Raw genomic sequence first — 26789 nt, 5'->3', positions numbered from 1 at the left:
TCCTCTAAGAACTAATACCTCCATTCTTTCACTTTTGCTGATGTAGCTGTCCTGGTTTACAAAGCTGAGGTTTTCATCCTAAACTATAATCCTTCCTTATGGTAGTAGCTTGTTGCAGTAGACCTGATCCTGAGAGTTACTAGGTGAAATTAAGGCAGCGCCTAAAATATGTTTTTCCTATGCTGATTTGAAATTATTGTACCTCAGTAGATAAACTGCAAGCCAGTCAGATTCGTTCTTTCATCAGTCTTGGATTTCATACATGATAAAAGAAATCTCTCCTGAGAGAATGAGCATTTAACCATTCCAGCTTCCTTTTGGAACAAAGCCATTATTTGGTTGCTTTGCAAGCGAAGGGGAAGAAGCCAGGAGAAAGGTGCATATAAATGAGGAACAAGATCTAGAGATTTCCTAGGAATGCCCCTAATTCTTTTAAAGAGTTTTTTAGGACCTCACAGAGGAGCAAACCCTTGTGCTTGTGCACAAGCTGTGTGTTGTTTGAGTCTTTGGAACAGTACACTTAATTTTGAACACTTTTCATGAGGGAAGATTGGGATGAGAGTACAGATTTCCAAATGCAAGATGTAGTGCAGCTTTTGAGAATTTTCTGCAAGTTAGAAATGAAAACAACGCTAAATAAATTCCCTGGAAATTTGCATGGCAGGGGTCGCACCTGTCTTTTCTTAGATACACCCACTTTTTCTGCCAACTATACAGACAAGAAACAGAAGACTTCTTAAATTAAAATACAAATTAATAAATATTGTACTGAATAAAATAAGCCTTGCAGCAATTAGTCTGCATTTCTTAATACAAATGATTTGTGCTCTTCCTCCTCCTTTTCCAGTCCTTTTAGTATCATTTAACTGTTTGGTCCCTAGTTAAAGGGATCACTAAGCAGATTTTTGCCAATGCTTTCTCTGTGAAGCAGGCAACCGTGCTCATTCAGCACTCCTGCTTTCCTGGATCCTTTTGAGTCACTCATCCTCACTGAATAAAAGCAGCTGTCTCAGACAATCAGTTTTGGGAGTTTTATTGTTAAGAAAAAAGAATAAACAGTTAGTTTTCATTTTTTTTGTTTTCCAGACTCTGGAAAGAAGCCATGGGAAAGGAGCAATTCTGTTGAAAAGCCTGTATCTTCGTTACTTTCGAGGTGAGCTGCGCGGGTTGTTCAGCGGCTGGCTGGCAGCCCGGGTAGCCCTGCTGTCCCCATGGCATGTGCACAACTCACGTCTCCTTTCATTCCATTGCTGTAGAAACCCATCAGTGGTGAAGAGCTGTGAAGCTAAGAGCCCCACACAATCCCACGTGTCTTCTAGGTACTGGCTAACAGCCTGGCTTCTTAACCATCTTGGCTTGTCCTTTGGGAAGTCACAGCATTCGGCACTGCTGTTCGTCTTTGTCACGTCTTTGCTCATTCTGTTACAATCTGCTTTGTCTGTCGCTGCACAAAGTTGGCCTGGGTACAGCTGAAATGATGTGCAAGCAAAATGCGTTGTGTCAAAGGCTTCTGCTGTGGAAACAGCCCCCTGTTCAGGAAGGCACGTGCATCACAGAAGTTAATTAAACTTAAGCAAGTGCTTAAAGCATATGCGGTCTTGAATCAGAGGCACGAGCTTGGCAGTGTGCTGTGCCACGTGGAAGACACATTTTGGAGCGTCTTTTTGTTGCTCCAAAACCACAGCAGTTTTGGGATGACCCTGCAAATAGGAGACCAATGGTTTTCATTGTCCAGCCTCTGAAGAAATCTGAAAGCAGAGCCAGAAATGATCTGGAAGGTCTGCAACTTGGCAAAGGGAAGTTACTCCTCCATGCAGCTGCAGTGGGTGCATGGGAAAGGAGAGCAAAGCTTAGTGCAACAGAAGGGTTTAGAGGATCCCGCAGTTAGCAACACCAAACAGTAAAAAGGCCCAGCCACCAGACAGGGCACTCAAAAATACTGGGGGCAAAAGCTGGCAGCCATTAAGAGCAGAGAATAGCAGAGAAGCCTAAAGCAGGAATTCAGCAGTTCTGTCTCAAAACAGCCAAACTGCAGTATCACCCCATTCTTACCCATAGATTAAAGTTTGATATTGGACAGCTAAAAAGAGAGTTCCTGATCCAGGACCACCCTGTGTTACTGCAGTACTGAACACTGAGAGGGAAGGATAAGCTGGAGAAGGAGATAAACCACAGGCTTACATGTTTAGCATTTAGTGCAGAGAAATGTTCCTTATTTTACACTGTTACTTGTACTACAGTACTAATAGTTTGCAGAGAGAGAGTGACCAATGGCAGATACCTGCACAGACTTACCGCTGCTGGGATATTCCCTGCCCTAACATTCAAAGGGATGCACTGGTGTTAGCAGAGCAAAATGTGGTCTCTCCTGCTCTCCTAAAACCAATGTGACACCATGGTTCTAGGAAACATGTGAGAGTTTACAATAGACACAGAAAAGAACATTGTTTATCCTTGCAAATGGGAATGAAACATGGGCTATTTAAAGCAGCAATCAAGTTTTCACCAGCTATCATTTATAATGCCATTCATCTTGGGAGGAGTTCAGTGGAAAACTCCATTCATAGTTTCACACACAGAATAGTGCTGAATGTTTGCCTGCTCATATGATTTTGCAGGGAGATGAGGGGCAGGGTTTGAAAGCTCTCAGCTGTGGCCTGTTTCTGTTCCTGTTCAACTTGATGGCATCTGTATCTGTTTTTACTTCCAACTTAACTGTGAAAATGTAGGAAACACAAAAGATTTTTCCCAAGAAAAGATTGCAAGACCCAAGCATGCCCATAGCATCAGTGAAATCTTGACCAGCCCCGAGTTTGGGACCAAAAATGACGGCAAAGTTACTTGAAACATTTTCTACAAATTATATAGTATGATTCATTTTTATAGTTATTGATTAAAAAAAAGAAAGTCACACAGAGTTCAGCTCACTGACTAATGTACTCCTTTGAGCTGGGTGACTGATAGCGCCCAAGTGTATCAGACATTAAGGGTAGATTGTTTATATTTCTTGGTCAAGAAAAAGTGCCTCTGCTATGCAGTGTTATCAACAAGCTCTGCTCAGGTCAGGCCTTCCAAGGAAACAATTACTGGATTATTATTTTACTAGTAATCTTTTTCTAACCTGAATTCTACTGTTATTGTAGCAACTGATTAAAGCCTATTTGGCCAAGACCGGGTTGTTGTACAGAAAACAGACTGTGAAAGAGAGAAAAACAGACAGTCATCTTGCAGATTGCCAGTGTTGTGATAAAATTCATTGTTAATAGGCTTTGTCCCCTAAAGTCATCTCAGTATTATCTAGTTTAAAATCTTTAAGAAAAAAGTACAAGTTTCATTGCAGTCTTTGCTCTCTCTCCAATGCATCTTCAATGCAAGAAGACAGGTGAGGTCGAGTGTGGGCAAGCAGCGCTGCTTGCTCTTAAAGCTGAGCAGGCTGCAGAGCGCTCCTGGGAAGCACAAGAGGGAGCAGTGCAATGGTAAAACACACACTTTCTTGCTCTGTGGTGGATTTCATCTCCTTCATCTGGGTGGCTGTAGCTTAGCATACATCACAAGGAACTGACTGGCTTTTTTATCCTCTGTTTCCATCTCTCAAGGATGAAGCCAGTGAGCAGCAGCAATGATGTGGCTATGGATGCCTTAGATTTTGATCGAATGAAACAGGTGAGCGAAAAGGTCTTTCATATTTAAGAGATTTTTGATGAGCTACCCATTTTCCCCCATGCATGCGCTGTACAAGCAAAACAGCTGTTCAGTCTTCTGATTTCCTCTATAACTAGGTGCTTATAGAAGGGATAGTTGGTGAGCAGCAGGAGAGCACAGTCTCACTGCTGTTGGATCAAAATGTCTGTACAGAAACATGCAAGTAAATATGCCAGCATCTTCTGCATCCTTGGCCTGGGACTGCAGACATACCTGTTAGTAGTGCTAGGCTTTAATCATCAGTGGAGGCGGGGGACACAGCACAACTGTGTTAAGCTTGCATGTTCTTCCACCAGTTAGAAGGAAATTCTGAGCAGCTGACTTGTGTTTTGTCTCATCAGGAAATATTGGAGGAAGTTGTAAGAGAGTTACACAAAGTGAAAGAGGAGATAATTGATGGTAAGAAAGAGAAAAATTATTATTTTTCTCATCTTTATGACTAATTTCCTGTAGATAAGATGACAGGAACTGCAGAGAGTTCCATGGTGTTCTCAGACTTTTTTGAGCAGCTCTGATTTATATACACATTTGAAGAACAAGTGTCTACCTTAACTGAGCTGTGATCATTACGTTGTATTTACATCCTTTATTTTTGTGCTGTTGACAAGCATTTTCACTCCCAACCTGTGAGAAATTCACTGTCCTGTGTTTCTCAGAGGTGGGAGTGTGTGAAAGGGCTTGCCAGTAGCCCAGTTGCATGTCAATTTATCACAATCGGTGAGCGTGAAATCGCTTGTAACCTGCCTGACGTTCAGGTACCAAACTGTCAGCCTGGCAAAGGTACCAAACTGAAAAAAATTTTCCCTGAGCATCTTCCGCAGGCTCCCTATGCTTGAAAAGCAATCTCAGACCTTCATTCTCTCCATTTGTTAGGACCTTCCAAGTAGCCACAGGCTTTTTCTAACTCAGTGAAAAGTGCAGGAGCAGTGCTAAATGGATCAATGCTTTTTTAGAAATTGCTCTGCATTATATGACTAAATGTATTTTTCCGGGCCAACATAATGGTGTGTAAGGCAGCATAATACTGCTCTTAGTGAAATACACAGCAAAATACCTATCTGAAGCCCACATTAAGGCATGTGAAGAGGTTTGTCCACGCATTGCGCTCCTATCTTAGGTTCATACAGGAGGGAAAAAAGAGGAAACTGTAAAACAGCTAAAATCCATTCCCTGTCCCCTTGTCCTAGACCTGTGTGCTCACAAAACAGCTGGGCAGTTTGCAGCTGAGCAGACCCTCACCTGTACATTACCGTCCTCGCAGCTTGGCCCTCAGAGCCTTCCTAGTTCATTGCAATGCAAAATAAGACGTTCGTGTAAATCACAGATGCAACTTGTTAAACCAGTACTGCAGTTTGCAAGCAAACAGCTGACTGCTTTCCCTTATTCATCCTTTTACCCTCCACTCATTCTTTTACCAGCGTGTACTTCTGTAACCTCTATACTTAGCGTTTTCCACCACACGGGGTATAATGTTATGCATTAACTTTTTGGTTTGGTTTTCTAGCCATACGGCAGGAGTTGAGTAGAATCAGTACAACATAATGATTGCAAAGCATTTGGACGGTACTAAGAATGCTAGGAAGATTGGATCATTTCTAAGTGTACCAAGGTCATGCAAGATGGTGAGAGAGGACACCGGCACTGTCTTTGTTCTTATACCCTTTTTATTAGCAGACTCAGCACACTTTGAAGCTTGCTGCTGCCTTGGATTCGCTTCATTTTAAAAGTCTTAATCTAAAGAATATTAAATTTTAAATTTCTGGATTTTTTAGATTTCATCTGACACTGCACATTGGATTTGTCAGCCTTTTTTGTATTTTGTATTTGCTTATTTAAATGTATTACCTTTCTTTTTAGTAGTAGATAAGAACACATGTGAACCATTTGCTTTTAATAGATTACTTCAAAGTAATTTTATTAGTAGTCTGCAATGTAAATGAAGATCCTTTGCCAACAAAAATGTATTGTGGCATCACCAGAAGAAACAGAGACATGTTAGTTGTCAGCCAACAAGTTCTTTGTCTCAGAGTTATCACAATATAAAAAAATGGTACGTCAGTGCATCACAGTATCTGTGTTCATATTGGTAATAAACTGTTTATTGTCCACATGGCCCTGCCTTTCTTTGTTTCATTAATCCCTTAAAATTTATCACTTCCACCACTAACCATCCCACACCTTCAGCCTTAGCTCCTGCACTTCATCTCCTGTCATCACTAAAAAAAGCAGTCCCATCACCTGCACTTCTAAGAGCTTCTAGTAAATAGAAGGGAGGTGTTTAGTCAGAACAAGACTATTGAAAGCATTCAGACACTGCAGCCACAGCAAGCTGAAATCACTAGCACAACATTGGTGAACTAGAGGCTTAAAGGGAGTCATTTGTTAATATTTCACATTTTGCAGTCCTTGGTGAACTTTATTTCAATCAACCTGAAGTCCGAGATAGGTGTACAGGACACGGCATCAGAGTGGCTGAACACTTAACAGTGTGCACCACTCATATCTTTCTAGTCATACAATCTTTTGAGAGCGCCATTCTTTCCACTAAGCGTAATCATGGGGATTTCTGCTTGACTTGATTCAGTGCGAGCTTTACAAGGCAGCATTCTTGATACCATCTCCTTGATAACTTTGTGTACAAGGTAAGAGATTGGAGCTCAGCTTTTGAAATCCTTCAAAAATTTTCCTAAATGCCTTGCTTTGCTTCAGGCCTTCCTGAAGATTTCTTTTTAAAAGCCAGGCCCTGGGAACTGTTTCAGGTGCAAAGCTCAACACAGCAATCCAAAGAGAGGTGATTGCTGCTCATTTGCTCGCCTCCCACAGACATGTAGAGAGCCATGCAGTGTTTTAGAGTGGAGCAGGCACAAGGCAGCAACAAGTACAACATGGGAAGGACTGCATCTTAGCAAGAAGATACACAGGAGACTAGGAGAAGGTGGTGTATGCTTTGCAGTTATAAAATTTTATCTACTTTAGCTCAGTGTGTGTGGCTCTCCTTCAGAGCAACCCTATCTAACTTTTGGAAAACAGTCCAGGAACTACTTTTTCTCAGTATTGTTATACTGTAAATTAAATACAAGAATAGTTCTTCTATGGGAGAAATTTAAGTTTAATTCAACTGGAAGCTCTGGAGTCTGATTTCTGTCAGCTATTTAATGCTAACTAGCCAGATCCCAGCTTCCAGAGCAGAAGGCTAGAAAAAGGTTAGGTAGTGGGGCAAGATTTCCGCATCAGAAATGAGGCAGAAAAATATAGATGTGCAACACAGTACCGCAACACCTGGACCAAGAGAAAGAGCCTTTCCAGCTAGGAAGAATACAGCCAAGCATCAATAACAGTAAAGACTATAATGGTGTATTGCATAAATCTCATACAATAGCTCAAGTATTTCTTAATTATAAACTCATTTAATAGGATACCTGACAATAGCAAATACTTTTCAAAACTACTGCCTCTCAAATGATCACAATCATTCTGTGAAACGTTCCCATAATCTTAATTAAGCTTCAGGAAGTTGGAGCCTGGCACAGTTCACTTTGCCTTGGAATGTGACATTATGCCTAAGGTCGGTAATAACTGCATCTTAAATGCAGGCTAAGCTTATATATGCTGTGCCCCTCTGCTAACGTTAGCAACCTGCTGTAAATGAGTTGTTCTTACTTTCTTCTCTTACCTCTGCAGGCCTCATATAATTAAGATACAATGAACTGAAGTTTGCACAGGGTCACTTAATAGCTGTGGGAGCAGAGGCCCAAGATTTGGGGGTGGGGGGATGGGGTGGGGGACTTGGCTGATTAGGGGAAGCAATAACACCTCATCTGAATCCCAGCAGTTCACCCAGCACTACCTGTTACAAACTGGTAAATCCACTCCTGACTATTTAGTCTCTAACTGCGCTAGTTAAGTAACAGGGCCAGAGATTAGCTGCGATCTGCTCTGCTATGAAGTTACTTGCTCTGGCCTTTGCCCAGTTTTGGCTGAAGCCGCACACCACTTCCCGGCACGATTCCTGGGCCCAGTTCAGGACTAGCAGGAGTCGGAGACCGCACCTGGAGGCCACCCTTCCTGCCAGGGACAAGCGCTGAGCTGGATGAGCCAAGTTGCATCATCGTCGCCAGCCTGCGGGCAAGAGGGCAGCTCCTAGCACAGCCAGTGTTTGAGTTAGTCCGAGCGTACGGCTCTGCCAACAGCGATGCGTGGTGGTGCTCAGCCGCGTAGAGGCATTGCCAGAGGATTTCCCCCTCCCAGACACTCATTTAGTTTGTCCTAACTCACACCTCGCTGTAGAGAAGGGTGCCCCACTGGCATCACGCTGTGCCTGCCTTGGGTACAGCTGCAACATTGCCTAAATCAGCATAAATCAAAAGGGACATTAGCCTTCCCTCCCAGCTATCATATGGTTGTTTGTCCCTATCCATGTCTCACCTTCTTCCTCTTGCCAGAGCATTTGTGTGGCAGCACAGTGAAGGGGAAGCCAGATTAATTTTTAAGCTAAGACAATAAAGCTATGCATAGCCCTCATGTTCTTTCAACCCAGTCCCATTCACCATGTGTTTACAAAAACAAACAAAATACCCTTCTGCCAACATCACTGGTAGTGACAAGGACAAGTGCCCAAGGAGAAGATAGGATCACAGCTTTCTCCAGCAGCACCAACCTAAAGCACACATTAGAAGAGCCAACTCACTGCACATCTGCAAGCACCAGAAGCTCCAGCAACTTGAAATTCCCACTTTGATGACAAGAGCAGAGCAGGGGGGCTGTCGTGCTGCCTGGGTGTGGGAAGTTGGGACAGGGACTGAAACGCTGATGGGAGGCAGGCTGAGAAAGCAGTGGCCAGCTGGGGTTACCCCCAGTTTACACCATAGCCTCTGTGTCAGGCTAGGTTGAGTCTATAGGTCACATCGGTGACTGCATCACGGAGCAGCTGAGTAAGGGAACTTCAAGCCAGAAGGTCACTCTACATAAAGGAAAAGTACAATAGTCAGAATGAGGAAAATGGCATAAACTTTATAAGGCTTTTATATTAACTTGCTAAAGTTGGCCAAGAAAATTGAGGAACAGCTGGCTAAGGGCACAGGAAGTTCATCGTGGAGAGCCAGCAGCGCTGAAGCAAAGTAATAGCAAAGTGAAGCTCCCTGAGGTGAGTATTGATACAAAGAAGTTAATGGAGGTTCCCACACCAAAGCTTTCTTTGGGGAAAAGGCACCTGAAGAGCCAGTGAAGTCTGACGTGTCAGAAGTAGTCCTGTTCTTCCCCTCCTTTTCCAGAAACCCAACTCACAGAGCAAAACAGTATCCGTAAATGAACCAGTATTCAGCCCCAGAGTCACAAGGGATCTTGCACCAAGCCTGGGTATTTACCATACTGTCAAAATCAGACAGACAAGGAAATGGGAGGAAAAAGAAATGGAGAAGGAGGAACCGGAAGAGCTGCAGGCCAGCTGGTCTACCTGTCGTACCAGGCAAGCTAGCAAAAGGACAGGAGATGGTACTACCATGACAATCTGACTCACTGAGTCCAGGGCTGTACGAAGGACAGAGACTGTGATTATTGAGGAAAGTATGCTTCCCAGGTCTAACAGAATACTTTGAGGGACCAACAGGCACATGGAGTAATCCTTTTCTTTGCAATATGCATGGTTTTCCAGAAAAGAAAAAATAATTGCCAAAACTCATAGAGAAATTAAGCTGTCACAGTATAAGAGGATCCTTCAATCCCTCTTTTAACCACTTACTGAGGACAGAAATAGAGTCGGCTTTCCAAAACAGAGGGAAGTTGTTAAATGGTGTCTGAACTCCTCATTCCCAAGAAATTGTTCAATATGTTCTACGCAGAGTGTGCTTGGAGAAGGGGAAGGTGATTAAGGTTTTGGACAATACAGAATTACTGAGGATAGCCAGAAGCTGATGGTTGGAGAAGAGGTGCAGGAAGATTTAACTATTCTAACTGGTAAAAATGACAGATGAAGGTCAATGCCAATAGGGCAGAGTCAGACACTCGGGGAAAGAAACAACCCCAGCTGCACGTTCCAGGTACTTCCCCCTAAGACTATCGGTGAGGATTTTTATAGCTACAGAGTATCATGTGCTTCTCAAATGTCAAGTCAGTGCCCCTTCGATCAGGGAGCAAAAAAGTCGCAATTATTCTGAAAGCAATTAGGGACAAACGTCACCATAATGTATCCATGTCTGCAGTGGCACATGTACTCCTGACTCCTATTTTCAGAAAGGGAGATATAGAATATAGAGAATATATAGAGAAAAGAAAGCATATAGAGAAGAATATAGAGAAAAGAATAAAAATATATAGAAAAGTGAGAAAGATGATCAGAAATATTAACACCCTTTGCAGGCAGCAATTAAAATTAGAATCTTTCCATCCTGAAAAGGGCTTCCAGTGGTGAAAAGTATGAGAAACATGAAGGTACGAATACTGCTGAAAAGATGACTAGGAAAGAACTACTCATGATTCCTCACAACCCAAGTTATGGCACATCCAATTAACTGATCAGGCAGCGCGCTGCAGACAAAAGGAAGTTTTTCTCCACATCACAGTTCAGCTGTGCCGATAAGTTACAGTGAATATTGGATCCCAAGAATAGAAATGGATTCATGAAAGATTTAGAAAAAGTCCTGGAATAAAGGTCAAACAATGGCTACTAAAATAATGACCAAATGTATACGTATTCTACTTCCTATACTGAATCTCAACTACCAGCCGTTGTCAGAAGCAAGATATTGGATTAGACAGGACTTCAAGTTAAAAGTACCCTTGGGGTCTCACAAAAGATATAACTTACTACTGCATGCCAGGCCTCCCTGCTTGCATGGTCCTGTGCATGCAAAGTAGGTACATTTAAGCTGGCCTGAAGCGAAACCAGCCCAAACATACACATACACACATGTACACAGAGTACTCTCCTTTGCAGACCAGGTCAAAACTCAGTGTCAGACACACTTAGCCCTGGATGAGGAAGTTAATTTTAAATCTAGACCAGAGATTCACATAAGCATAACTCTCTCTAATCTAGTTTCTCAGTGTTACATAAACAAATATCCTTTATTCAAAAGTGTCAATATACTAAAATAGCGGCTTGCAATTGCATCATGGTAACATTTCATCCTCTTCTTCCAGGGAGATATTAAGCATACACAGATGCTATTTCACCGCGCGCGCGCGCACACATACACACACACACACACACACACACACACACATCCTTCTACTGTTGCTGAAAACTCAGCTCATTCAAACAAAGGAACAAAATACCAGTGTAGCAGCTGGAGCTATTCTATTAGTTTTCTTTTGCCAGTTTGCAAAGTCTTTTAACCCTTGAATAAGGACCAATAGTGTCATCAAAAACAAATGCCCAAAGAACTCGAATCCAGGACTGGTGGTGTGGGAGGTTATCATAATATTCTGCTGCAATCTTCTTCACCTGGAAGAGCAAGAGAGAGACAGAACAAGGTAGTTAGTTAGCTGTCCAATGTCAGGTGCATTCAGTAGTCCTATTCAGATCAGATAGCACAGCCATAAGGTAAAATTACCTGTTAGTGCATGTAAGCTTCTGAAGTTCAGCCAAACCGAGATTATACCTAAATACTTTTGGATACTTCTAAGCAGAATTCTGCAGTGAGTTTTGCGTCACAGTATTTGCAAGACGTTGGATCTCCGCATTTGGATTAGTCAGAATCAAATTTTTCTCTCATTTGTGAGGTGGAGGGAACTTCACAATGAGGTAACTGATCTACCTTATAAATTGCCAAGACTCCAACACACAGTATTTAAATCTCTGTCTTCCACTTGCAGTACTAGCTGCTGAGGGCTTCAGGTGTAAGAGTTCATGCCAATTGAGAAAATACCAAAAATATAGCCTTGACGACGCTTGGGGGTTTTCCCCTGTTCTGCTACCAGGACGCACAGCTGAGAGGCAGGTTTCTCCACCAGACGGAGTTGGGGGGGGGGGGGGCTGCTCTCCTCAGTCTAGGGTTAAAAATGCTGCAAGATTCATTATTAGATCATGAGTCTAATAAAATTTTATCCCTGTTAAAATCCCCGGGTTTTAAAACTGCTGCTGTCATAGAAGCATTGCGTATTGGTGGTGGCAGCCGTGTTTTTAGTAGAAGCAAGGACTGAACCCAGAAGACACAAAGGTGTCAAACCTGGCAGGTTCAGGGGACTATCAGGATTCCTGAGTTACCAGTCATCCCTGTTCCTACTTCCAGCTCAATGCTCTGCTTTTTGAGCATACCTGATGAGAGCAGCAGCAGCAGCGGAGTTTGTTAACTGCTGTACATTTGCACAAAATCTCCTCAGGTGTTGTTTTATTAGCACTCCACCTCCTAGACAAACAAAGTTCTCCCCAGGACACTCTATTTGAGAGCAGTTTGTCTTGCCGGACAACATGGCTTATCACTTCAAAAACCCTGCAGAATTTTAGAGCCAGCTACATTGAGCGCAGTAGAGATTTGTGAGATTTGCAGTGAAGGTCAAAAGAGTTGCATACAAATGGCCACCTGGGCAGAGGGGACTAAGCAGAACCTGAGGTTTAATGGGGTAAGCTTAACACAGCGTTTGGCCTGTTTGTGGAAAGGTAAGAATGGCAGCTGAAGTTAAACTGTAAGCCAGTACTACTCACTGCTAGCTACGCTGCTAATGCAACTTCCTAGCAGATACTTCCTGCAACAGAGCTTGTGTAATGTACACGGTTTTAAGAGCTTTTACTTCTGTACTGGGGAACAAGGTCTCAGGTAGTGACTGTGCCTTCTGGCACCTGAGGTTAATGGAAAATGACCCCAGGGAGGAAGCAGGACAAAAATGAGTTAGCAGAGAGGCCAGTATTTGCAATCTGTCTATGCTGGACACAACAGTTTTGGCACATTGAGCAAACTTGGGCAGCAGACTAGTCTGGGCATAGTGCTGAAGAGCTGAGGTGTGCACAACATGCAAGTTCAGAAACTTGCACTTAAATATACTCCATACACATATTCTGCAGTGGCATAACAGATTTAAAGGAGGCATCCCAAATACATTTATTATTTAATAATTAATATAATCAATATACCCAGCACTGAATTTTGAAGATTGCCCACACCATATTTTGGAAGCAAAGTCCTAGCTCAGTCAAGACTAGCACGCTGCTTGCCAGCATCATGTGGCTGAGGACTTGCTTGCCAACCGGGTGCATTGTTTTAGCAACTTCCTGCAGAGCACAGCAGCAGCTCTTTCTGTGTGAGATGCTTGGTATGGAAAGCAAAGATGATGACCAGGGTCTTGTATAAGACTGGGTAACTCTATATCAGCTGCTATACAGTAACTCGCACCTAAAGCAGCTCTTTGCTCCTGCCCCTGTTTTGCTTTGCACCCAGCAGCATGTTGTGCAGGGATTCAAGTGGCATTTGCACCATGTGCAGCTTCCTGGTGCTCTGAGCAAGAAAACTGCATAAGATGTGCAGAAACAAGGGAGGGGAGAAAGTAAACCGCAGGAACATGTTTTTGGCAAAGGAATGGGGAAGAGGAAAAAATTAATGGATGCCATTAGAAGGTAGAAGAGGGGTGACATCTGAAAGGTTTTCTTATGAAATTCATGAGGAAGTTTGTTAGGTTTTTGTTTATTTCCATTGTGTTACCACACCGGAGGAAAAAATTTGAAAGATAGCAGTGCTTTCTCCTTGACAATGGATGCACACAAAAAAGTTTCCTGGTAAAAACAACCCAGGTATTGTCATTTGTTTCAGCATCTCTCTGTGCAAAACAAAAGTACCTCAAAGATATCAGAAAGTTGGAAGAGCAGGGAGTCATTATTTTTAATGCAGATTCCCTCTTAAAATACAATATTAAACTACCTCTGTTAAGTATGCTTTAGTATGCTGTTAAGTCAGCCTTCATCTGGTATTCCGGGCAATGTACAAAACCTGTGGATGAGTTTGCAGGTAGCAATTTTTGCAGCTGGCGTTACCATCGTCTATAAGAAGGCAGTATTATGACAAAGTACTCCTGGATCCTGCTCCTGGCTTCCCCCTCGAGCTCGCCATGTTGCATTGGAAATGGTCCATTTGCTTCAAATCCTCCCTCCCTTTACAGTTCCCGCTGGGAATTTGGACTATCCATACACATGAAAATTGTAAGTCTTAACTCATTGCTAGTTTTTGATTGGAAAATGTCTCAGAGGGATAATGCAGGCATAAAGTCTGCAAAGAACTGATTTAGGCACTTGGCGCCTGGTATTTTGAGGCTTTGCTGCAGGTAGGTCAAGGTGATAAGCAGCAAATCACAACTTTTGGACTGAAACTTTGCTTCTGATTTTGTGCTTGTATGGCATAGCAACAGGACCCTGATCCTACTAGGATCCCCTCCAGTATATTAGCAGAAAGGCACAGAAGTTATACACAACCTAAGCATTTGACTATAGCTTTTACAGCCCATTTGTTCTGGGGTTATATAGGAACTAGAGATCCTTATAAGAGGAGGCTGAAGGATGATGTTTAGAATGCTAGAAAGCATATTACAGAAGTTCCCTAAATACTCCTTGATTTGGGGTAGGATGGGGTGGGGTGGGGAAGCACCCAAGCTAGCCCTCCTGGACATCATAGAGTTAATGAAATGTGTATTTCAAAAAGAGTACATCTACCATGTTTTCCAGTCTTGTCTGTCTAATAAATCCGGCTTCATACCTTGCCTTTTCCTTTTCCCACAAGCTTAATGAATAACTAGTTTGCCTCTGGTAACAGTCCAGTTTTTATTGTAGTTTGCAGGAAGAGTAGCACATTCCTCTTCATTCCCCCTTCCCCTCTCACTATAGGTACATCCCATCCTTCACATAACAAAGAATGGATCTTTTTACTCATTCAGTAAAGAATGCAATATTTTATTGTTAAAAAGCTTCATGCAAAGACTAACCTATTCTTAAGTCTACTGGTATTTTTTTTAGAGCAGGCACTTCACTGCAATGTCGAATTTCATGCTCTCTTGTGCAATCTCTCATTATACTAGTGGGACAAGTTCTTACTGCACACTCATGTCACTCATCTTTAATATCTAAAAGCTTATAGCACAGCCTAATTATTCCTGCTTCAAATCTGTCACACTCCTAGGGTACAGGTCTTTTCAGTGGCAAACATATTACTTCGTACATACTGAATGAGCCACCTATAATAGAGGACAAAGCTGAATTTACCTTTCTGATAAGCAAGTGGAAGATCCAATTACTTTCCAAGCTCAAAATCCAGTTATTTTCCAAGCCTATTTCTCCCCTGGCCCCAGTTATGCAGTAACTGAGTAAGGACCTTGTTTCTATTTCATGCTTGCCAATATTTACAAATAAAAACAGCTATACCTGAGAGGTCATCCATATTACATAAATCAGCTATTAGAAATCTGAGTGCTGTAGCTTAAGAGACTAGATCTGAAAACCTAAACTTCCACTCCTTTAAAGTGAAGGATTCGCTGGGAGGAAGGCAGGGGGAGAGCAAGGGGATGTTTCTACCTCTGCCTTCTGTTATGAAGTTCATACATCAGAGCTGTAGGGAGACAATCTGTCCCCATACATCCTTCCACCAAAGAGTTAGAGAATTTTTCTGCTTGATTTGTGAAAAAGAACAGCCTGTTTGTTTTAATGGAGTAAGGACTTTCTACAGTAGCTGTTTTGCCAAGTGATTTCCACTTCGTAATAGATTTTCACTTGTAACGGATCACTTTTCAAAGACTCAGAGTTTTCCATATAGTCCTGTCACACAACAATGATTGACAAGCCTCATATCTCACATCTTCTCCACCAGTAGGGCAGGTCTCAACTGCCCTACAGCTAGAAACACATGAAGACAAGTCCTTGAAATTCAACTAACTTCATCCTCTTCACACAGGAGGGCAGACACTTTTAGCTGCTGCACTGCCTCGAGGAACTAGGCTAAACTATTTGTGATGTAGGTGGGGAAGAACTCTTCAGGTCTCATTCAGGTCTGGAGCAACAGTCCTAGCAGGTCCAATTAGTCACTCATTTCCTTTGTGTAAGATACAGTGCTAACCACCTCCTCTTCTTGTATTTACATTTTAGTAATATAAGTATCTAAGCATCTCTAACAAGTTTGAACACTTGAAACTAAAGCTATGTTCATACCCTTCCTAGCTGAGCAATCAGCTGTATGAGCAATAGGAGTGCCTGTCACGAGACCTTCACATGTAAACGTTGGCTGCTTTATGGGGTGCTTTGTCTTTCGCCAGGAATAGCCAAGTTCTCCAGAACAGATCTCCAGCAGTAAAGCGGGATATGTTAAAACAGAATTGGAGGCTCTACAGAGACTCCTGGTGCTCTTCTACACCACAAGGAGATCTCTTCTTGCATTGAATCTCCTCTCAAACAGTGTTTCTGCAATGAAGAACATTAACCCATTAAAGCAAGGTTCCCAAACTTAATTTGCCTGCATATACTGTCATAAAAGGGTTATTCTGTGTTATACAGTAGTAGGGAGGTCGCAGTTCCTGAACCTCAGCCTCCTCAGCTCTACCTCCTCCTCATGAGGATGTTGCAGTAGTAGCTCCCAACTTTGCATCAGACCAGAGACAGATGTTTCCTGCCTACTGTGCCAGAGGATTGGTGTGTAGGAGTAATACTTCGAAGTCACGTACCTCTAACACTGTGAGAAACACTGTCAAAGAACTCCTTCCTGTATTAGAACCCAAAAGAGCATCTTTATCCTTGGAGGTAGATACAAAACCATCCCTAGACAGCTGGACTTTGCAAGTTTGATTCCCACAGCTGATAAAATGCAAATACAAAGTGGCTTGACTTCCAAAGGAGGAAAGCCACAGAAGTTTCTCTGTGGCAGACCAGGCACCTTCAGTTTCTGTGGGTGGGGCAGCAGAGCTAAAGCAAGTCACGTACGGCGGGGCGTTATTTTCCAGGGGTGTTATTTGTGTCAGGTTGGAACATGCCCCAATACTCAGGTCATCTCAAAAAATAGAAAGACTATTGCTTGATGCTGTGTATATAGCTAATACGTTGATCATCGGACAAATTTCAAGCAACAATTGCCTCCTGTCTTAGTTCAGATGGGCCTTTAAAATTTCAAAGAGCCCAAACTTTGAGGGCAAGGGAAAGAAATGGAGAAATTTAGACCATTGCTGCCTCCAGCAACAATCTTATGAAAAAAGTATTACTCAAGCTCTCCAAGACAATGAAGTTGTCATTTCCTTCAAATAAACTAGATACTATAGCAGTTTGACAGCCATTTCTCTCAATCCTTTGGTTAAAAAATCAAAACAAATCCCAAAAGCTTTCTTCTTTTTTAAGAATGGATCCATTGCTATGATTTGGAGTGATTTCTCTGAAACAGTTCAACAGTTTTTATAAAAGCCTGATTCACTTTTGCTCATGCTGTACTTACCATTGGCAGCTTGCATCCAGGAATGCTGGGGAAGTCATGGTGCTCCATGTGGTAGCCTACATTAAAGGTGAGCCAGTTCAGAGGTCCATAGTAAGAGTATGTTTCATATCCTTTTAAGAACATGTAGTGTTCTGCTATGAAGTGCCCAGAAATGGGATGTAAACCCATGCAAAGAATTGTACCTGCTATTAAGTAAATAATAGGTTTGAGCCCCCAAAGGTAGTAGATTATAAGGTCTACAGAAAACTGCACAAGAGCATTAAAAATTTCCATCTGGGTAATTGCTTTGGGGTTCACATACAGCGGTCTCAGACTGTAGAACAGAGGTTGGAGGAAGAGCCAAAGCAGCTTCCGAAGTGGTGTGCAGAAGAACCAGCCTTCAAAGTCTGTGGGAATGTCAACATCCAGGGTGTCCCCACCAAGGTATCGATGATGGTCAATGTGGTATTTCTTGAAGGAGGCGGAGTAAGGAATTCCAATGGGCAAGTTGGCAAAGACTGCAAACCACCGGTTCCACTTGGCCTGCTTGTTCCCGAAGGCAACGTTGTGTGAAATATCATGGATGGCTAAAGTCAGTGAATGGTTGATGCAACCCCCAAAAGCATAAGCCCAGAAGAAAACCCATTTCCAGGATAAGTTTTTCACCAAGTAGCATGCTAGAAACTGCACAAAAACCATTCCAGATACAATCCACTTTAAATGTGGATCTGGTCCCATCAGAGCCTTGATCTCTGGATACTTGGCTAAAGAGAAAAAACACAGAAAATCTCATTAACTTTAATTTAGGCAAACACAATCACCACTGGTGCACTCTAGTTTTATCACCCTATGTTTGAGGCCCTAGTTTTATAAATGGCAATTCCAGAGCAGGGTTACCACCACAGTGAAGGTTTTACTGACAAACAGGCCCCAACCCCACTTCCAGTGCCATGTCCTGTTGAGATACCTATAAGCTGACCCTGATGGCTGCCATGTGGCACTACATGCCTTCATGAAGATGAGTATTAGCATGCCAATGACCACTAGACTTAAGCTGTAAGAAGTGCACTCTGTCAGGTTTTTGCTCCCCCCCCCCTTTTTTTTTTTTTATTTTGCCCAATCCAAATGTTATTTTCCACAGAACGGATACAGCAACATTGCATATAGACCCTGCTTCCTTTGTAACCCTCTTCACACTTTCATTTCAGACGTAGTAGCAGGGGAAGAGGGCTGAGCAACAGGCACTCCAAGTGTTTCTGTGCGGTTACATGACAATCCTAATATTTAAAAAAAAAAAAAGTAATGAATACTTGATCTTTTATCAGTGTCTACATCACACACAGGTCTTTGCACATGTCAACATCACAAGAAAGCCAGTAATATTATCAGGAATTTAGAAGATACAGAAAGTTATTCTGTGTTCCCATTCATTAGCCTGTTCCTAAGGCACACAACAGGAACAGGCATGAAAATCATGCACATAATCATGCAGCAGTTTCAATGCATTTTCACAAATCCTGCAGTACAGCATCAGAGAAATAAGGGTTAGGCTTACCAGACCTCACCTACCACTCATGTCAGTACAGGACCAATTTACTGACCTTTGGTTTTGTTGGCTATTCACTTGTTCTTTTAAGTAGAAGGAAATACACAGAAGCACAGCTTATCTTCTGGGTCTATTTCATTGCTTCAGGTCTCTTCTTTACAAACCCACACTTCTCACTTCCACTTTTTACTCTCACATGAGTTTTCCCACATTTCTACGGCCTCTACCTACCTACAGATCTCCTTTTACTCATGCTCTACATTTCTCAATTAATATAGCTTATACAGATAAGCCTGTAGGACAAATCACTTGATCTGGAGCCCGTAGTTACACAGTGTGCTCCCAGAAGTTTGATAAGCACATTTTATGAATAGAAAGGTAAATGTCATCTGACAATCACACTATGGTGTGCACACCACTGCATTAAAATCAGGTTATGATGATTCGCATGCATGCAGCTGTAGATACTGTAAACATTAGAGACAATATACATAACTTCATGTGACCTTGCAAGCAGTGGTACTGGCTGATACTGAGGGCAGGATGCAGGGTTTTTTAATAGAAATGAACCCTGAGAAGTTTACAGTAGTTAAGACAGATGCAGCATTGTTTAAGGAAGCAGGCTGGTGTGGTCGTGCTCTGCAACTATGCCAACAACTTTTGAGCTTGTTGGCCCAGTTCAGCCAAGCTTGACAGGGGTTAGAGACAATAAAGATTAAGCGTTGTGGAAGATGAGAAAAGGGATACTCTCAGTTGTTCCCCTTGCAAGGACCGGGGGAGCATTCAGGCAGGATTTTGTAAGTGATAAAAAAGCCCTAGTAAACACCCACATATTTTTAAAGTCAGCCAAACTTTTTTAAAAACATCTCTAGCAAACGTAGGTTTCCTTGTTTTTGATGCTTCTGAAACTACAGTTTTCACACAAGAAATGCTAGCATGCTAGAAATTGTTCTCTTATACCTAGACAAGCACCAAAGTTTTAGAAAAAGTCCCAGGTATTGGATATCCACCCTAAAAGATAACTTGGTACAATGACCTGGTTAGAAAGTCTTTTACAGCAATATCTTGTATGCAGCTTTATTTCTTGCCTAGAGACAGCCATCTGAAAAGCAGAAATCCCTAAAAAAAAAAAAAATAATAAAAAATAAGTGCCCTCAAATTTTCAGTCATGCAATTGGTAGAGGTAAATTACTGCAGTTACCAGACCAGCCACTGAAGAGATGCATAGCAACCAGGTCTGTTCCTCAGTCTGGTCAAATTCAAGTCACTTTGACAAAAAAAGTCTTTTTTCTTTTTCTTTTTTTTTAAGCAGGAGGGGAAACTAAGCAAGGGTTGCTTTATACTGTAGCTTGAGAACACTGATGGTTTTGGTTGTATATCTTTTTGTTGGGGCTAACAAGGATTGCAGATTAAATTAAAGAGATCTTAGAGTAGTAACTGCTAATCAGCAGCAGGAATATCTTCCGGTAGTGGAAGCAATGCAGGTAGGTTGCATTTATCAGAAGTGACAGCTAATAAGTTACTTGTTAGGGTTTAATATTAAATTCAACATGATTAGCTCCTCTTCAGCAATAAATGTTGGTATGGTAGTTAAACCAAAATGCTATGTCTGTGTATCATTAATACTGATAAACATTTCCTGTTTCCATTACATAAAGAAACCTCAGGGAAGCTGACAGGTGGGGTTGTTCGGCTCTCTGGAGGCTGAAACCACCACTGGTGGGAAAGGCTGCCAGAGACCTTTTTGTTCATTCAAAATGTTGAACACCAACTCTTTCAAAACCCAAGAGCAAGCACGCTTCGGTGGGACACGCTTCAGCTCAGACGCAGCGGTCCTGATGACTGCAGTTTATATATAATATGGCAATATAAATATGTATGTCATTTCTGACTTGCGAACACATCCTGAAGTTCAGCGAAGGAATCCATGGCAGGAAAAATACAGCACTTGCAGGCAAAAGACTGGGCGAACCCTGCGGGCTGCTGTGACAAGTGTCTGCAGGGGACAAGCTGGGCTGTGCAAACTACACAATTGCTGTCAGCCGCCTGCATGTCTCAACGGCAACAGAGAATCAGACACACGGCTACCGTGCAGTACTGAACTAGGACCCATAAAAGACTATAAAACCTGTGACAACTATGCAATAAAGACCACCTTTGTTTCCTGTGCACTGCTCTTTAAATAAACTGGTATCTACTCTCCACTCTTGAGACTGTTAAAGTTTCACATTAAGAGGCATCCGAACAGAGATTTTTATCATACTGCTCTTTCCTGAACCACTTTTGTTTTGACCTTCCTGAGCACTTTTCCATTATAAAGATGACCAGCTTCTCTGTGGTCAGGGTCCATCGCTTCCAGATGCGGGCTGCTACATGAAGATGGTCATACAGTGGCATTTATAGTGCCCTCTTTGTTATCCACCATCATGGCATGGAGAGGGATAAGGAACAGGAGGAAAACGAACAAACAAACAAAAACCCTCAGCCACTCCAGATAAAGAGGGGGGAAAAAAGACAAAGAAAAAACATAAGTGTATGTGACCACGCAGGACCAGGACTTGTTCATCAGGGTACAATGGCACCAGGAGAGTTCCAGCTACTCTGATGCCTCTGCAGCACGTTCTCCAGCCTCCAGTTTCTTGGGAAAGGCTGAGCCAGGCAGACAGCTTATCCCTGTGTGCTGCTTCCGCTTGTCCAGGCAGAGCCACAGTATTGCAATTCGGAGGGAGGGTGGAGATACTGCTGCAGATGCGCAGGAGGGCAGAGGCATGGCTCTTCTGTCTCCAAGGCCAGCTCACAGCCAAAGCAGCTGCAAGCACTTCCATACGGTATGTAGCTGGAGCTAACCAATTCAGCCCGACCCGGCCCAGCTCCATGGTCTCTATGCCATGTTCCCAGAGCAGCTGAAAAGTCCACTCTGAGGATGAAATGAAGACACTGACAACTTTTATGATAGTGTGGATGAAAGAACAGCAGTCAAGACAGACCAAATGCTGGAAAAATCTTTTCAGAAGCAGCCTGTGATTCTGAAAAAAATCATTTACTGAATTAATGTTTCACTGGGATCACTCTGCTGTTGTGTGTAAGCATGAGTCACCTTTTCTAGAGACATTCTCATTCTAAAACTCTTTTGACAAATTACTCTGACTACACACATTTTTTTCCCCCGTTTCTCCTTTCTGGAGATCTGACACACTGTACCACCTCCTTAGCACTGGAGCTGTCTGGAAACATAAAGGTCATGGAGTTTTAAATGAGCAGCAGCGCCCAAATTCATGAGAAGCTAGTAGTTACAGAAGAAATTTAATTTCTTCATTTTCCTTTATTTTAACCACAATTGCAACATACATGTACAGTCAGAGTGGGAACCCCATCCAGTACAAGACTTTCCAAAGGCCTATCAAAGAGAAAAAGAAAAAGGTCTCTGTGATGACACTGTCCTGGACTACGTTCTATTAATCATGAGTCCCTGCCAGAACAAACAAGAGGCACCAGGCACAGGACGGTAGCTTTCATACCCTACGCCCTATGTTGGGGCTGGTTTTTGAACAAAAAAAAAAAGAAAGAAAGAAAAGAAAAATCCAGGCAGTTCTCTGACGTGGTAGTACTTTGCTTTTTAGCAGCTTAGCTCATGAATACACTCACAAACTGCTTTAAACTGTACAGCACGTTTGAATCATATTTAATTCAAACCATACCCAAGCCAGGACAGTAGGAGGACACACACACAGAGCAGAGCACACATGACAAAACTCTTGTGTTTTTCACAGTCTCCTGCCCCCTCTGGTTTTCAAACTAGTAAGAAACCCTTTTGACAGATTACACTCAAGTTTTATACTCCTGCCATGCGAGGACAGGGAGCTTAATCCTTCCCTCCCCACCCACAAGCTCCCAAATTGTTTTGTGCTCTCCCAAGAGAGCTGGGTCACTCGGAAGTGCCCACCAGCAGCAAGACACCCTCCCTTCCCAGGGCAGCCACCGCTCTCAGTGCTGGCATCGGTGCCAGGGACGGCACAGCATCTGTGACAGCAGGTATGACTACGCTTGCTTAATAGCTGGTTAAGAGTAAAGACATGCAGGAATACTAACAAGAGGACTTCCAACTCCCTCTGAAGCAAAATCTACAACACGCAGTAAGCTGAAGCCTTCAGTTGCACTTAATTTTAGTACACTGTCGGTAGGAGACAGCAAGTACCTCAGACATTGACTTTCTGCTCAAATAATTTATTTTCTAGGCAATTCCCACAGGCAGTTGGCAGGAGCGCTGGCAGCAGCTACTCCAACTGCGTTCGGCACAGAACATGTGCATTGGTGGCAGCAGGGTGTCCACGTGCTGCAGCATAAAGGAGAAATGGACTCAGTTTCCTCACCAGAAGCACATGCAACTCAGAGCTTTGATTTAAGCTTAGGAGATATGTATCTTGCACATTTCAGTAGGTAGAATTTATTACAGTTTTCATAAATATGAGTTTTAAATCGGTTGCAAAAGAGGCAGCTGTAAGAACTAGTACTCTCTAAATAAATGAGCAGAGCTCACGTTGACCGAAACCTATTATACTCAGAATTCAGCTAGATGAAATAAAGAAAATGAATTTTTGCCTTTTTCATTTGGTCCCCCATCCAAGCAGGTAAACCTTTATATGTATAAGCCACTTATACCAATTCCCCTCCGAAATAACTTGCCAAAGAACCATTTATATAATTATTCTTGGATGTTCGATCATATTCAGACACTCGGAGGCTACCATGAGCAACATGGATTCAGCCTTCATCCTCAACAGCAAACAAGTGCTTCTCTAAGGATCTTATGAAACAAGACATCTTCTGACCAATCTACAGTAATTTTATAACATTAGATCCAACCCACATCACAAACAGGATAACATTCTTCCATGCTGCAACATATTGCTCATTGCTTGTATTTGGAAAACTGTTTGCAAATACAACTATTCATTGTGTGCTTATGGTGTTATCAGCCTCTGAGAAATGAGTTTTTCATCTTCTCTCAAAACTGAAAAAAACCAGCACCTCCCACTGTGTGCAAGACCGTAGTCTCACAAGTGCTTTAACCCAACAGATCCTTACTGCTACTAGAAGCAGAAATTCTGTTTTCATTAGAAGTACGCATCCCCTCTACCTTATGCCCAGTCACTCACTGTGCCTCCACTGGCTGGCAGTAACGTTTGTATAACTACACCGTAAGGCTAAGCAGATCCAGATGAAAAACTTTCCTCAGTTAGGTCAGTTTTCAGCCAGGTCAATTCCCCAATGCAGCTCACCAAAGAGTTACACAAATCTTGGTTCTGACACAAGACTGTAACAGACTTTTCATAACAGGAAGATGAGACAATACTGACAAAATAAGTATATTTCAAAAACTGAAAAGCACAGATAATATGATCAGGAACTTAGGATCAGGGTCAAAGTGCCAGTTTGGCAAGAAATCCCCTTGGTATCTTAGAGCCAGCTGGCACCTAGATAGTACCAAGCACAAGGTATATTTTAGTGTCTAAGGTTTAAGAGCAAGGTACTACAAAGCAAAGAGATAAGAGACAGGGAAGTATTACCTCTTCCTTGCGTAAAATGTAGATCTATTTGCTGGTATAACTACATCAGTTAGGAATCCCATCCCTAGTAGGCTCACCTATTGCAACAAAATCCTAGTGTAGGCTTCCAGCCAGCCCAGTCGATACACACTGCACAGCTCTGCTGCTTGAGGGATAATCGTCTGCCCTGGAGATCACTCTTAGGTAAAAGTGCCAGGGCAATGGCCTAAGAATCAGCCCAACAGCTGCGGCCAAAAAGCTGCTTTGAACGAGCTGTACTTGAAAAGAGCTCCCTAACTCGCAGAGGAATATTTCTCGTTCAGGCACGTTGTCACTGCCTACAAAAGTCACAGACACCTTGGGCGATTAACTCTCCAGCCAGGCTATGCAGCTTTGTGACCGTCCATTATTACTGCTCAGATACTCTTTAGAAACATATTGGGACGACAGTTTAAGGAAACGTCACATCTATAGAAAGAGCTGCCTATGCAGTTGTCAGTTTGTCCATATTATTTTCCTGATGGATAATTTTCAAATTGTATTTAAATCCATTTTTATATGTTCAAATGTATGCAAGATTCATGCAGTGCCCTCCAGCTCAACAGAGACTAGACACTTTGGTGAGTACACAGGGGAGTTGCTGACCCTCAGGCTTTGAATGATACAGTGACAGCGATCATACCAGCGCCATATGGGATACTACGATAGTCTCAGTAACTAATAATTTTGGTATTCATGAACCACTCTGCCCTGCCAGACATACTGCAGATCGTTCTGCTCCCATCGTCCATGCCTCTGTCTCCATTTCCACTGCCTCTGCCTCTGCTCCCACAGCTGGGGAAAAGGTGCTCAGGGGAAGGAGATGGACCTTGATTCCAGTTGCTCTTTTTTAACCCAAAGAAAGTAGGGACAGAGCCTCTCCGACTACTCAGCTGATAGATCCTAAAAAGAGACTGAACTGAGGCACGGGTAAGGCAGTCCAACCTCTCCACTACCACCTTGCAATACAACTTTCCTCAGGGGCCGAAGTTCCCACTCCTACAGCAAGACCAGGAAAGCAAGAGACTAGCAAGGGGAGGGACACACTGAAACATAGTCCCCTTGACTGAAAGGATCAGTAGCATCATTTTATACAGTGATAGCAGTCATTTATCATTATTGTATAGTAAAACAAGTTGGGTTTTTTTGCTGGTTATTATCCAAACCCAGACTAGGATAACTACAACAGAAAAGTTTTTGTAGTTTAGACTAACCCTGGATTAAACTATTAATTGTGGAGGAGCTCAGAAACTAAACCTGATCATCAGAGTTCCTGCCCAGCTGCTCAGGCACAAGTCCAGTCTTCCTTTATAAAAGACCTTCAAAACCTCTACACTACTATTTAAAGGGAAGAAAAAAACAAAAGCAAAACAAAACCTTCTTTATTAATAAGATGTTGAAAAGATAATTCCAGGAGATTAGCAACCATATGTTGTAACAATTCTGAGTTATTAGTTCTTCTCAGAAACTAGCCTCAAAAAACAAAAACAAACAAACAAAAAAACCACACGCACACACATACACATCCTCAAAATCTCAAAAAACAGAAGCAAAAACCTCCCCGTGCACCATACTCAGGTACACAGTTAAATGCTGCCTGAACAACACAAAAATACAAGATAAGACTCTACCCTGCCAAAGATCTTTGCCTTGTCACTTGGACAAGATTATTCTATTACATTCTCGTGGCTTTGTGTCACTCTCTAGCAAGCACTCACCCACATCCTTATTTGTTTTATTGCACTACCACTACACTCAGAAAATTTGCATTTAGGAGGAATCCCAATCAACCTCCTCTACGCTGACTTGACAAGCAGAGTAATTGTGCTCTTCGAGCTGAATGAGGAAATAGTCTGAAAACAATTAACTCTAAAGAAAATCTCAAAGTACAGTTTATTTGAGAGGAGATGAAATTCTACATTAAAAAAAAAAAGTATTTCCAATGGTTCTTCAACGCTAAGCGTGTTGAACTAAATAAATCTTAGAGGAAACACGCTGCTTGGGGAAGCGCTGGACTCTGTACGCACAGATCTGCCTGGCGGCTCTGCCGCAGCCCCGCGAGCGGCCCAGCGCTCCGCCGCCCGACGGGGGCCGCCCACTCGCCAGGTCCGGTCCACCCGACCCGGAGCGAACCGGGATTTCAGCGTGCGCTGGCGGAACGCCTGCTCGCGGCTCGGACGGGCCGCCCTGCTCTTCACCCCGCTGTCACCGCCTTTCGCGCCCGCTCCGCTCGGCCGGGCTCGGGCCGCAGCGTGTTGTCGCACCGCAGCGCTCCGGGCGCTCTCGCCGCCCCGGCGCGGCCGCGGGGAGCCGCGGCGGCGGCGGGAGACTCCGGGACACCGGCGCTGCCGGGACACCGGCGCAGCCTGCCCCGGCCGTGCCGCCGTCGGGGGCAGCCGCCCGGCCCCGGGAGCCGCCGCCGCCGCACCCAGCATCTCCCCCGCGACGTACCCAGGATCTCCTTCCTGCGCTGCGTGTGCGGCTGCTCCGTGTAGACCCACTCGAAGTCCCCGCGGGTGACACGGTTGCCCATGGCTCCGGCTCCCGCTCCGCACCCCTCCGCGCCGCGCCGCTCCGCCCTTATAGCTCCGC

The 26789-nt window shown here is 43.2% G+C and overlaps 2 protein-coding genes across 6 annotated transcripts in view; one reads left to right on the top strand and one right to left on the bottom strand.

Moving 5' to 3' along the window:
- Positions 1-5814, top strand: part of EVL (Enah/Vasp-like) — an 83035-nt gene extending 77221 nt beyond the window's left edge. The window contains exons 10-14 of one of the 2 annotated variants that reach the window (XM_026079492.1): positions 1087-1153; positions 1257-1319; positions 3597-3663; positions 4044-4101; positions 5207-5814. In XM_026079492.1, coding sequence (XP_025935277.1) covers positions 1087-1153; positions 1257-1319; positions 3597-3663; positions 4044-4101; positions 5207-5244 — 293 coding nt within the window. In that variant the 3' untranslated portion in view covers positions 5245-5814. The remainder of the gene's footprint in view (positions 1-1086; positions 1154-1256; positions 1320-3596; positions 3664-4043; positions 4102-5206) is intronic. The other variant, XM_026079493.1, reaches the window with a different exon arrangement.
- Positions 5815-8237: 2423 nt separating this feature from the next.
- Positions 8238-26789, bottom strand: part of DEGS2 (delta 4-desaturase, sphingolipid 2) — a 30373-nt gene continuing 11821 nt past the window's right edge. Inside the window, exons 1-4 of one of the 4 annotated variants that reach the window (XM_026079489.1) lie at positions 26649-26748; positions 17088-17830; positions 10975-11143; positions 8238-8662 (exon numbers count right to left, since the gene is read on the bottom strand). In XM_026079489.1, coding sequence (XP_025935274.1) covers positions 11000-11143; positions 17088-17830; positions 26649-26730 — 969 coding nt within the window. In that variant the 5' untranslated portion in view covers positions 26731-26748 and the 3' untranslated portion in view covers positions 8238-8662; positions 10975-10999. Of the gene's footprint in view, positions 8663-10416; positions 11144-17087; positions 17831-23768; positions 23839-26648; positions 26749-26789 lie in introns of those variants that run through there. The other 3 variants (XM_026079488.1, XM_026079491.1, XM_026079490.1) reach the window with 3 other exon arrangements.

The sequence above is a fragment of the Apteryx rowi genome, unplaced genomic scaffold (genome assembly GCF_003343035.1).
Source record: "Apteryx rowi isolate R43461 unplaced genomic scaffold, aptRow1 scaffold_5, whole genome shotgun sequence".
NCBI classification, from domain to species: Eukaryota; Metazoa; Chordata; class Aves; order Apterygiformes; family Apterygidae; genus Apteryx; species Apteryx rowi.
Note: the sequence above shows the minus strand (reverse complement) of the source record. Positions and strands in the feature narration are given on the sequence as shown.